Source organism: Arachis ipaensis, chromosome B10 (genome assembly GCF_059453495.1).
Source record: "Arachis ipaensis isolate K30076 ecotype BB chromosome B10, ASM5945349v1, whole genome shotgun sequence".
NCBI classification, from domain to species: domain Eukaryota; kingdom Viridiplantae; phylum Streptophyta; class Magnoliopsida; order Fabales; family Fabaceae; genus Arachis; species Arachis ipaensis.
This window is the reverse complement of record NC_142435.1, coordinates 3,842,339-3,856,636: the sequence shown is the minus strand read 5'-3', so window position 1 is coordinate 3,856,636 and position 14,298 is coordinate 3,842,339. Positions and strand designations below refer to the sequence as shown.

The 14,298-nt window shown below is 29.3% G+C and overlaps 1 protein-coding gene across 2 annotated transcripts; it reads right to left on the bottom strand.

Annotated features, from left to right (window-relative positions):
• Positions 1-7,771: 7,771 nt before the first annotated feature.
• On the bottom strand, positions 7,772-11,550 carry DSEL (alpha/beta-Hydrolases superfamily protein). 2 transcript variants are annotated; one of them, XM_016323682.3, is made up of 3 exons: positions 11,459-11,550; positions 8,983-9,789; positions 7,772-8,567 (listed from the first exon to the last, which is right to left on the bottom strand). In XM_016323682.3, exons 2-3 carry the CDS (start codon positions 9,673-9,675, stop codon positions 7,986-7,988), a joined length of 1,275 nt encoding a protein of 424 aa, XP_016179168.1. In that variant the 5' UTR covers positions 9,676-9,789; positions 11,459-11,550; the 3' UTR covers positions 7,772-7,985. The 2 variants fall into 2 exon arrangements, with proteins under 2 accessions (XP_016179168.1, XP_016179169.1); XM_016323683.3 differs by lacking the exon at positions 11,459-11,550 and having other exon boundaries at positions 8,983-9,915.
• Positions 11,551-14,298: the final 2,748 nt, after the last annotated feature.

Sequence of the window (14,298 nt, the reverse complement as noted above, 5' to 3'; positions counted from 1 at the left end):
GATTTTAATTTCTATAAATTCTTCACATACAAAGTCTTTTCATATACAAGTCATATAAATCATTTATTTCTTTTTTTTTTCTTTCTCCATGCTTCCTCTTTTTCTTCTCCTTCTTTTTCTTTTTCCGTGCCTCTTCTTCTTCTTCGTTTCTGCACGTTCTTTGTTTCTGCACGTTTTTCTTCCTCTTCTTATTCTTCTTCTTCTTCTTTTCTTTCTTTTCTTACATTCTCTTTCCCCTTCTTCATTTACGTGCTTTTTTTTCTGTTTTCTTTCTTCGTTATTCTTGATGTCCATTGTTTTTTGACATCAAACTCTGAAATCGTTTTTGAAAAAGAAGAAGCAACAGAAGATGAGGAGGAGAAAGAGAAAGAGTTCTACATAAGGTGTACTTCAACAAATTTTGGGTGTATTTCTTAAATCTTTTGGGTGTATTTTCGTAATCCGTTGGGTGTATTTCTGTAATCCTTTGGGTGTATTTTTATAATCGTTTTGGTGAATTCCTATAACCGTTTGGGTGTATTTCTGTAATTCTTTGGGTGTATTTATGTAATTGTTCGGGTGTATTTCTATAATCGTTTGGGTGTATTTCTGAAGTTTCATTATCAAATTCGTTTTCATGGAAGAAGAAGAAGAAGAGTAGGAGAAGAAGAAGGAGAAGAAGAAGGAAGAGGAGAAGAAGAAGAAGGAGAAGGAGAAAAAGAAGGAAGAGGAGAAAGAGAAGGAGGAGTACGCCATGAAAATCGTATATGGGTCATATGGGTCAGCGTGTTTTTTGTTAAGTTTATCCCAACTTGTATGATGACTTGTAAACCAAATGACTTGTATGTGTAGCACTCCTCTTTAATTTTATATGCATTGGAACAAAAATCAGTTAATAATTAATCAACCAAGATTTTATATTTATGAAGTTAAAATTTAAAATTTTCACATTCAAAATTGATATTAACTCTTTCTTATTATCTTTAGAGATTTGTCAATTCAATGAATTAGACCGAAAAATCTGGCTAATTCTAAAAGATGCTTTCCAGACTTATATGTGTAATCTAAATCTTGAACAGGCTAACATCACTACAAATTGTCAAATACTCAAACTGAATGAATAGCTGGTGCATATATGATGATCACGTCCATTTTAGTGGCTATATATATCTTTCTGGAATATATGAAATATATATAATTGAAAAATAATATTTATATTATATATTTTAAAATTTTTTATTTGCTTTTATTTTTTAATAATTATTTCTAATACTACAAAAACATATATAAAAAATAAAACTAACACATAAAACATTCTTTTATGGATAATTATAATTAACATCATGTGTTTTTATACGTTTTGATAATTCAATTTGTAATATGGTCCAAAATAATGAATTCTTTTATCTCTGGGCAACTTGGTTGTTGCTTAGTTACAAGGGTACGTTATAGGTGAAATAGCCGCCATTCTTAGCTTCCAGGATTCAAGCATCCAGTAAGTAGCAGGTGCCATTATTCTCTCTCTGACTGTAATAACGATTACGACCTTTGGCTTCGTCAACTCTTTTATTTCCGGCAGTGACCATTATTTTTCATCATCAATACGTATATTATTGACGTGTATATATATATATCAATTTTAATTTGATCCAGTATAAATATTTTTATATGTATTTAAATAATTTAAGTTAAATAGTTAATTTTTTTAGTGATATAGTAATATACACTTAATTAAATGAGGTATAAAACTTGTTTATACTGTTAGTATCTATATATATAGAAATTAATTTATATACACGTAAATTTAAAAGAAAGTATTATAATATATTTGGTTGGTAGTTTTATTATCATTATTATGCATCCGGCTGCTAATAATTTTCTATGCATGCATGAATTTCAGCGGTACAACGCTGCCGCATTGCATGACAATTATCACGGTGGATAATTATTAGCTATTACCAAAGAGAGCAGCTACGTTACTTACTACTTCTACTTCTACTTCTTCATATATAATATAGGAAAAGTCTAGGGCCAGCAACTTTGTTAAATTCTGGCCAGCATATAACCAGCAAAGAAAAGTGAGCCATTCGATAAAATCTCACACCATTAAAATCATCGTTGATGGCTATTTGATGGCTACAAATCACAAAGTTACTGGCCCCTAGCATTGCTCTATAATATAATGAATAATGGGTTTGACATCCAGCTTTCGTCACCAACTTGAAATTTAGGGTATGCATCATCATTGGCAAAGTGAACTAGTCAATCCCCTAATTTTTAAGGGGTTCCCAATAAAAAGGGGATAGGGTTTCACCTAACATTTTTTATTTAAAAAAGTACATCTTATTATTATTTACATGAATGAGTTGACTCCGTTTCCCTACAAACTTTTGACATAATTCATGTAGGTACGTAAGCGTATATCAATAACCTACCATTTCAGAAACCGTATATAATTCTTGAAGGTGAAATTTGTTTGGAAAAGTATTAGGAGCCAATGGAATATTTGTATAATGTGTACAATAAAAATTTAGGGAGTATTAGAGATATAACTATTAGTGTTACCTTTTTTCATCAGTTAAAATTTTTGGGATGAGTGATATTATGACATGGAATTAAAGCTCTACATCCAAAAGGTTAAGAGTTATCCTTGGCTCTTGGTTTGTAATAACATAGCGTGCTCAATTATTGGTTTATTTTCGCTGAATTATTCTTGAAAATAACAGTGGTAAATTCCTCTTTAGATAACAGGGAATCAACATCAACTTTCTGTTACAGTTTATTCTATTCACCGAGTGTTTTCAAATTATTCTTTCTGTTGCGCCAAATGTAAAAGTTTTAATTGCTTTATTTCCTAAAAAAGTTAATAAACTATGGTGAGAGTCCAGTTTGGGTAATCAACTTAATTAAGTTTTTTTTGATAAAATAACTTAAACAATAAATGACTCTGTTAAAAGTAATTTATAAATAAGTTATTTTGTATTTGGATTTTTAACTCTAAAAGTACTTATTTTATAGAAATGTGATGAAAAGTAGAAGTATTATAAGAGAAGTCATTTTTTTTAACTTCTCTATAAGTTCCTAAATAGCTTCTTAGAAAGTTACAATTTGATTTTAAAAATTGCACCAAACATTAATATTACTACTTTTCATAAGTCAAAAATTTAAAAAAGTTACTTCTAGAGTTTCCAAACGGACCTTAGTTGATTAAGGAAATTAAAAGAAGTCATAATTCATTATACAATGACCACTATTAAGTTACAAAATGAACATCTCCATACTATCTAGAATAACCATCCAAGTACTAGCGATAATAAACATCTTCCCAAAATCTTAAACTAATTTTGGGGTTTACCAAGAATCGAACTCTTGATCTTTCGAATCTAGCGCTCTAATACCATATCATGATACCATTCATCCCAAAAGCTTCAACTGATGGAAAAAAGTAATACTAATAATTATATCTTTAATATTCCCTAAACCTCCACTGTACACATTATATAAATATTTTATTAGCTTCTCATACTTTACTTTTGTAAATTTAGTTTCGTATTTCCTTATTGCGTTGGTGAGCGACTATGTATGATGTAATAGAGTTTATTGTACATCGAAAAACATACAGAAATTTAAGATTATCTATAGTATTTTCGTGATACTCTATATTCAGGCCAAATTTTATTAAACTCCATAATACATAAAGGATCGCTTACTAGTTACTACTCTGATTAGGTATACAACTTTAGATAATTAGTCATACATAAAGAAATTACTTTCAATTCCGGGCTATTTTAAAAAAAAAAATAATACTATATGATTAATGAGATTTATTATTTTTTGTTAATACTTAATTAATTCTAAATACTAAAATTTAAATTTTAAATTTTAAATTTTAATAGTATAAAAATAAATTATTAGTATAAAATATTAACTAATATTAAGGGTTAATAGTCAAAATAATCCTTAAAAAATAGTTAATTCTTCAAATTTATCATCGAAAAATTTTATCAATTAAATTAATTCTTTAAAATTATAAATTAATCATTTTTGTCATTTAGTCACTCAATTAATAGTTTTTATCAACAATTAATGATACAAAACATTAACTCACATATCACATCATATATGACACCTAATATATTTAATTAGACGTTCAACAAATATATTTATGAAAATCTATCAATTTAGTGTCATTAAGTTATATTAGGGTTTAGGGTTTATTCAGCGTTCAATTAAACATGTTAGGTGAATAAATGTCATGTAATAACGTTTTATATTATTAATTATTGATAAAAATTATTAATTATATAACAAAAGAACAAAAATGATTGATTTATAATTTTTACATCACTAATTTAATTGATAAATTTTTTTTAAAAACTCATTTGACCATTGATCCTACAAAATATTAATCCTAACATTTCTCTTTAAAAAATGAAGTGTGTGTTCAACATTCTTGGGAGAATTGACGAGGACATATTCAACTCTTTCATCTTTTTTTATTCTATTTTGGAGGCCTTAGAAATCAGATTCTTTCTGTGCCGAGACTCCTTAGTCAGTGTAGATTCCAAGGTATGTCTTTTTATTTTTGATAATTTGATATTGGGTAGTTGGGGTGGGTTGGAGTGAAACCCGGCCCATATCCATTATTACGGAATAAGGACCAATTCTTTTATTCAATACACTTTCTTTTTTCTCTTAGCTGATAGACTTAACTCTTCAGTTTAATTAAGCAAGAGGATATTTCTGATTCAGAAAATAAAAGTCAACTCTTATATATCAGTTCAAAAATTCATGCTTGCTACATTTGTTTTAATCAATTTTCTCCACATGCCTTTCTAATTACTCAAAAATAGAAACAATATTTCGTAAATTGAAAACTTGAAAACCTCTCGTTATGTATTCTTACTCAAGTAATTAAAATTAAACAACTATTAGCATTAGACCTGAGATAAAGAACTATCGGTTGAGCTTATTTAAGAACTATTTAGGTGAGGGTGGGGTGGGGGTAGGACGAACTTTATATAAGTGCATGTGCCTTGTCATTTTGTCATGTTCCGATATTCTTTTTCATTTTTCATTTTTAATGAAAATAAAACAAATTTCCTTAATATAAAAAATTTAGGTAAAAAAATCAGTATTATCTAATAGTTTTAAATTATTATATTCACAAAAAGATAATTGTATTTGTATGTAAGTTTAATTTTTACCTGAAGTTTACCGTTTGATTTTAATTACATAGATTTATTTGCTTCAATCTATGCATAATTTTGAAGATAATTCTAAAGAAATAATAATTTAAAATTATTTTAATTCATATTATATATATCATCTATGATTATATAACTATTATATTTAATATTATTCATTTATTTTAAATATAATTAAAAATACAAAAAATAATTGAAAATATTTTTTTATTATCCCTTGAACATTTTTATATTTTCTAGGATTAGCGGAATAAAGATAGAAACCTAGTAAAATAAAAAGTTTAAATATTTATTTTTTATTATTTTTGTCAACATAATGTAATAAACATAACCCGAAAAAAATATTTAAAATGAATTTATTCGATAGCTAATTAAAATACGAATATACTTTCCTGCTGTTCCACACACATTTATTAAAACTCTTAAACAAACAAAAGAAATTAAGAAAGAAGAAAAAAGTTTAAATATTTTATGGAAAAGTCTAGGACAAGTAATTTTATTAAATTTTGGTCATCATATAACTATTTAAAAAAATAAAAGTAAGTAATTCCACACCATTAAATAAAATATCACACTATTAAAAACATAATTAATAATTATTTAATGACTATAAATCACAAAAATTACTGCCCTAACACTTCATATTTTATTTGCATATAGGAGAGGGACATGAAAAGGTAGCAGAAATACATGATCAAAAGTCATCATGCTCACGATCCATAAGCAGCCATGAACCGTCAGATTGTTGAACCATACCCTTATAAAATACCAATAATTTATAACGAGTTTTGCTAAAAATTATCCCATATCTTATTAATTAAAATTCATTCTTTCAAAAATTTAAAAAAATTTGAAAATAAATTATAAATTATTAATTATTTAAAAGACACAGTACCCTTATAAAATACAAGATATACGATATCTTTATAAAAAAAAATTTTACCAACATAAATTTAGAAGAAGAATTAATATTTTTTACAAGAAAATAATATCTACAGTACATAATGTATGTGATTACCAAAACATAACTACTTAAATTATTATTAATATAAAAATATGAATGTTAAATATATTAATATAAAAAAACAAATAATTTTTTTAAAAAATAAATATAAAAATTATTATATAAAAACTAATTTGAAAGGTACAAAGACTTGAAGGTATGATATAATTAGTTAGGTAAAAAATATTAGTGAATTAAACAATTAAAACATAGATCTATTACATAGTGAAAAATAACATATATAAAATTATTAAATTACATAATATTTTTTTTATTTTTTAAACACAAATTTTATATATAAGTATAGTTTCTTAAAATTTTGGGGGTCCATGTCACTACTCGCCCCCTCTAGGTCCGTCCCTGATTGCTAGCTAATTATAATAAAAAATAATATCTATTTACTTTTTAGTATTTTTCAATGTCTGTGAATTAATAAAAGATAAAAAAAAAATATTTTTCATTACACAATCAATTTCCCAAATAAAGTATCAAAACGAATAATTACAAAATTAAAGATTCTATTCACTTACATCGATTTTGTAATAAAAACGATGGATTATTTTCTGAACACTACAATGAAAAAATTGATTGGACCTTTGCTGATTGCTGCAACAGTGATTAACGATGAACAAATAGTGAATATTAAATAGACGGATAAAAAATGAAAAAAAATTGGATATTGAGTAGATGGGTGCTCCAAAGAAAAACAATGAAATTTTTTATAATCAAAGAGAATGATACACGATTTCAACGGTGGGATTGAATAATTAGTGATGGATTATTCACCAATTTATAATGTTAATATTAAGGAAAAGATAAGATTAGAGTATCTAAATCAAAATAAAACCTTAAAAATTGAAGATAGAATTTTAAAGATAAGATAAATGAATAACAAGATAATTTCTAAAAACGATAACAAGATTGAAATAGGCGTAATACACACTTTAATCGATTGGGTTGCACAACCAATCGATTGAATTTGGTAAATCCATATTGTTTTGGTGAATTCAATCGATTAAGTAACAAAAGCAATCGATTGAATTGTGAGACCTCAGGTTGTTTTGAAGCATTCAATTGATTGGAAAGTATAAACAATTGATTGAATTATAAAAAAAATCACATTTAATTCATCGTTCAATCGGTTGGATAATACGACCAATCGATTGATTTATGCGAAAACTATGATGCCTTACAATTTTCAATCGATTGTTTTGTGATAAACTGTAATTCAATCGATTGAGTTATAATTCAATCGATTATTTTGATAATCCAATCGATTGGTTTTTAAGGAAACACGATTTTATGGTTCATCAAGAACGTCACGGATCAAATATAAACTTTTAATCGATTGGAATGGCCAAAAGGTTTATTACGATCAATGGAAGACCTAATTCGTTATTGTTTTTGTTTTTGATTGTTAATAAATATGATAGATGAATAATAAAATAATAATTTATAAAATAAAAAATAGTTTTTATAATTAAATAAAATATATGAGTTAATTTGTAATTAAAATAAAAAAGGACTATTTAGCAGATATTAAAAAAAATTTAAAAATATGTTTTGTTATGGGACCATCGAATTCGGTGCCTGGTAACTTTATTAAATTCCGGCTATCATGTAACTATTTAAAGAAAATAAGTAATTTTACACCATTAAATAAAATTTCACACCATTAAAAACATTATTAATGATTACTTAACGACTACAAATCACAAAAGTTACCAAGTTCTAACACTTGTGGTATTTTATTTGCATATCGGAGAGAGACATGAAAAAGTAGCAGAAATACATGATCAAAAGTCATCATGCTCACGATCCATAAGCAGCCATGAACCGTCAGATTGTTGAACCATACCCTTATTGTTCTGAACCCGCCATGAAGGAGGAACAAGGTACTCATCTTTAAGACCATCCACACTCTTATTGACAAGCGCAATGTCACGCTTAACCTCAAGTTTAAAGGCTCCTTTGCCATGAGTTCCTGCCACTCCATGCAAGTAACCCTCCAAATTATGCCACGTAGACGGGTTCCCAGGACTCCTTAAGTACTTAGAGTTTCTCGTATCAATTGTCAGCTCTTCACCAACATCGGAATACCCGACAAGGGGGTAGTTTGGAACAATGTCTAGCTCGTTTCGAATGCGAAGGGTTCTTAGTTCTTTGCAATTGTTGAAGAGCTTCTGGAAACTGGGGTCACCAACTCTTGGACATGCAAATACAATTGCTGTCACCGAAGCGTTTTTATTGTATCCATTTGTAACAATGTCCAATGCGCTCAGGGTTGCCGTTGCACCACCTAAGCTGTGCCCCGTTACGGTTATGCTTATTTCTTCCTCCTTGTATTCCTCTACTAGCCTTTTCACCTCACTTAGCACCTACAAATTTAAATTCAAAGGTGAGAAAGTCTAGGAGTCAGCATTTTTATTGAAATTTAGTCAGCATTTAACCATAAAAAAAATGAATAATCCTACACCATTAGATATCATTTCACACCATTAAAAATATTGATGATAGCTAATTAATGGCTACACATCACAAATTCTGCTGCCCTAGCACTCCTCTTCAAATATTCGTCGATCAAGTGAATAATTTGATGAAAAAGTTTAGGAGCCAGCAACTTTATTAAATTCTAGCCAAACATGTCATTAGTAAAGAAAAGTGAGCCATTAGATAAAATTTCACACCAATCTCACACCATTAAAATTATCGTTGATAACTATTTGATGGTTACAAATCACAAAAGTTATTGACCTAATACTTCTCTAATTTGATATTTAATTTCTTCGTTACCTGATCTCTGGCACTGGTTTTATTGAAGGGAGAACGAGGGTCATGAGAAGTGTAAATAGAGTACCAACCCTGGTGAATCTTAACATCACTCTTGTCACCAAAAATTTTAGGTGCAGGAACCAAAGCAAACTGCAAATCATCAACCCACTCTAGACTCTGAATGGTTCCTCTCCATGCAACAACGATGTCCCTTCTTCCCAGCACCGCTTTTCCTTCATCAGTGGCCACCGCAATGTACCCAATCCAATTCGATTCTTTGCTCCAAGCTTCCCTCGACAAGGACTTCACAATGAAGGCTTCAGGTAGATCCACATCGGCGGTTGCGTACAAGAACTTGGTGACTAAATACTTGAAGGGGTTCCCATTCTCCAAAAACACGTTGGAGAAAAATTCTTTCTTTCCGAATTTGCTGCTCCCTGCGTACTTGGATTGTTTCTGAGAGATGAAAGCGTCGTAAGTGGATTGCGCCATTTCACCGTAGTGTATGATGTAGCGCCGAAGATCAATGTCTAGAGGGTCAAGGATACCCTTCCAGTGATCTTCTCCACTCAGCTTCTTCCATTTCTTAGCTATGTCACCTTCCATCTTCAGCTGCTTCTTCTTCTTCTTCTTCTGCTGCTTCCTTGAGAGTGAAAATAATGCTGCCGAATTTATACATGGGACCACAGAGCATCTGCAGCTCTCTTTCGCCATTATTGGTACTAATTTCTATGTGTATAAATGTTGGAATAAATACCCGCTATTCTTCTTCTTCTTCTGTTAGGTTCATATTTTTTCCTCTATATAGTTCTGATGATGACCAACCATCTGTTAATATATGAAAATAAAATATAATTGATAAGCTTGGTGCATGTCCAATTATGTGGCTGGAATGATCTGTGTATGTATGTACACTTTGAGATATATACATATATATAATTTTTCTCTTAACAATATAATTATTAAGCTCAAACTCAACATCATTGACCAAATAAATAATCATGATGATATTGATTGGTCTTTTTGTCAAGATAAGACACAAATTAAATTTAAAAGATAAAAATAACCTAAGAAGGAAGGCATGCAAGTTCTTTAAGTTTAAAATGATATCTTGTTTACCTGTATATATATATAAAGTATTATTATAACCCAACATTATATAGCTAATTGCAATTAACATTTAACATAAGAAAAAAAAATCTAAATTTTTTAAAAATAAAACATTCGAAATTCAATTAAAAAAATCATTTAAAATTCATACTTAATAAAAGCTCATTTTAATATTATCTAAAAATTAGCTACTATAATGAATAATCTTAGTTTTTAGCTATGTATATATCCTGATAGATAGATGATATACTATATGACCTTACTTTTCATGTGTGTTGAATTAATTAAATGAATCTTTTAGATTATTAATGGAATTTAAGATTATGATGTGATTAAATATTAACTTAATTAATTAATTAATCATTCGTATGCCTACTTATACCTTCTTCTACATACCTTCTTATATATTATATATATAGGTCGAAATATTTTTTATTTTCCCCTCAAACCATGGCAAAATTATCATTTTTCTACTAGAAATTAAACTAGCTAGAAATACTACTCTTTCAAGTAACATACATATCACGTATCGTCTTATTCAATTGCGTACTTATTGAAAATTGAAGACTTGCAAGGCTCATTCTATAAAATGGTGGTTTTTGCATAAAATGAAGAAAAAAAAAAAAACAAAACAAAATAGCAGCGGGAGTGAGTTAGGCATAGCATCCAATCAAGAATAGAAACGTAACATTATTATTCCTAATATGTCAATTTTAATGCTGCAAGCAAAAGTTCGGTCCTTTCAAATGTATAGAGTTATTAAAAGGATGAATTGCTGCGAAGTCAGGTTAGGTACTTAGCTAATTTATTTATATTTATTCTGTGTTACTCTTGTCGCTTGCCTTGTATTCAAAGATTATTCTCTTTTTATTTGTTACAACACTGTACACTTGTATGGTCTCCGACCCTTGTGCTAGCTATATAGCTTCCCTCCAATAATAAGTTAATTAATAAACAACACATTACATAAAAATAATTTTGATCAGTGATAATTAATTGATCCTTTTCTTTCCACTTTTTTGGAGAAATTAGCTATCCCATTCCACTTAAATAATGCAATACAATATGAAAACAGTGAACATGCGTAGAAAATTAAAGTACTTGTACCAAAAGAAAATAAATGAAACCAACAAAAACAACTACAACTCTGTTTCTGTGTCACAAAGCAAATCAAAGGATAATGATAATAATAATAATAATAATAATAATAATAATAATAATAATAGGAATCGTGTTTGTTACTTTAGCGAGAAATTAAAACCTTGAGGGAGAATCTTGATATCTTAGTGAACTAATTAATTAGCTAGATTGATTTGACAAATAACTCAACAATCATATGAACGAGAGAAAACACAGAACAGCAGAAACTACGTACGTAGACACGTACCTTGCAACAATTAGTAACATAAATTGACCATATCGTCCTTAGATGTTGTATGTGAAAATCATTGTGGCATATAAACAATGTATATATATAGTCCATCCTATTATATATAGTGTTGCTAATTTTAATTTTATACACAATAGATTCTTAGCATTCAAGTTACGAAGACTAGACAAAGAAAGATAAATTATATAGTATTTGTTTTGTGATGCTGACGATTTGCAAGTTGAAGAGGATAGGTATTTGCATCTGATTGGGTAGATGCTTTGCGGTGACTTTGCCAATACAAAGCTAGAAAATGGATAAAGTCAAGAAGAGGAAAAGGACTGCCACAATCAGGATGAAATGCCTGTACGGGACGTTTAAGGAACCACCTTACATTAACTTTGGTCTTCGAATCTATTCTCATTCTTATTACCACAATTCTTTCTTCAAAGCTTTACATCCCCAAAAGCATAAAAAACTATCGTGCACATGTAATTAAAAACATTAATGATAATGTGTGATTGTCTTATTTATTAAATATAGTCTTTATGTAAATTTCTCGTGTGAAAAAATTTAAAAATTTCGATTCCGTCGATTAAGGAATTACTATTTAGATTGAAGAAAAATATCATTTAGCTACTAATTTATCAGACACTGTATAGTTGTATACTCTAATATTTCAGTGTGGAAAAGTTTAGGAGACTAACAACTTTATTAAATTCTGGCCAACATGTAACCAGCAAAATAAAAATGAGTAATTCCATATCATTGGATGAAATCTCACATCATTAAAAACATTATTAATGGCTACTTAATAGCTATAAATCACAAAAGTGGCTGCCCCTAACACTCCTTTTTGGGTATTTCACTGTTGTTGTTTATTTCTTTTATTTATTTATTTATTTTTTTGTTTATCCAAACGGTATCCCCCAACCCGGTTAAGGACTAATCCGTCGCGAATGTGAGATACATCAATTTTATTTATTTATTTATTTAGTTATTGTGACGAGTGGCCCTACGCACTGAAATCTACAACTGGCTTAGATCGACCCAATAAGGTTCAATGGGCTTGTTCAACGACCCAACTGGTTGGAGATGTAAACCTTTGATTTGTATTTGCAATGTAGAGTTGGATGGTTTTTAAGGTTCTTTGGACCTATCTTTAGGCCTGTGTTCTGTTCTGACAATGCCAAAAATAAAAAAAGCCTCATGGTGACATTAATTTTTCTTGATCTAATTTACTATTTGCCTTCAAATTCATCTGACTCTAACAAGGTTGGCCTATAATATGGGAATAACGTCTTCCTATGGGAACATTTTTTCATCCACATAGAAGATCTGAAGCCAAAATCTTGACGTTGAAAACAAACTTATCTTTGCTATTTATAGGATAATTTATAAAATTGAGTGAGATTCAATGATCACTGACATGTAATTTAGAAAGAAAAAAAAAAACTCTACTCATCAAATGAATAATTGTAATTGAAATGGTAATATGTGAGAAAAGGCTTGTTGATGAATTGGGTTAGGAATTGATCTGTTCCTGCTTGTCAGCTTCGCTACTTGCCTCTTAGTACAATTAAAGGACCACTTTGGTCTATGATGATGTAACACGGATTGTTAAGTATTTCTTAAACACAATTAATGGTTGCTAAAGTATAGCTGTTGGGCATTAGCATCATGAGCGGCGGAGGGTCCAAATCTTGTGGCTTAAGTGGTAAAACAAAGGTGCTGTTAATGATAATCAATGATAGAAAATTAAAGATCAGAAATGCTTATTGATTTGGAATATATCGTTCTCGAGTCACATTCTCAAAGTACTTGATGAGAAAATGACGACCCACATTCACTGCCATATTGCAAATTTGGTAACCACTGTGTAGAGATTAGGAAATAAAAAAGGAGGAGCATAACTTTTTTTATAATATTCTCATCACAAGAATACCATGTAGGCATTAATTATATGAAAAATGATTTTGAATTCTTCTTTTACTAACTATATAAGTATATATTATAAATGTGTAACTTTATTTAAAAATACAAACGATCTTAATTAGTACGTAGTACAAAATATAATAGGACAAACAGTACTTGTCCTTTATCTGAAGCATCATCATTCTACTGTACTGTATTCCCAAAAAACAAATTTCATATTAAATAAAACAAAAATTCCTTAATTCGTTGCCAATATATGTCATCTCCAAAAATGTTTGCCAATTTCTTCTAAAATATGAGACTCAAAGGACCACTTTCCGGTTACTAATTAATTGACACCTGCCATATATATATAGACACATTCCTTTCATGCTAACCTTCTCTATCTTCTCCTGATGAGTCTCTTTTGTTAGTTTCTATCATTCATGAAAGCTTACAAACTAATTAATCAGCACATTTCCACAGATTGGGTTTCATCCTTGTCTTGTATGTTTTGTTGTTTAGTTATGTATATGTTAAATATGCATAAGCAGATTTAGAAAGCTTAGCCTAATAATTAAAAAGGTGCAAACATTATGGGGTTGATTTATATATCTCATGAGAGATTCCGTTACGGGTCACTGTTCAGTTTCGTTGCCTGTTACTAGGGGGTGGCAACACTACCCGAACCCGCGGGTACCCACCCCGCCCCTACCCGTTCGGGGCGGGTAATTACCCGCCCCCGCATCGAAGCGGATTTTAACGGGGCGGGTTCTTGGGCGGGGCGGGACGGGGTCAGGTTTAGGTTAAACCCGTCCCTACCGCTCCGATATATATAATATATATATAAATATATATTTTTTTAATATATAATATATATAACATATATAAAATAATTAGTAAAATAATTATTAATAGTATATCATATTTAAATTTTTACTTTA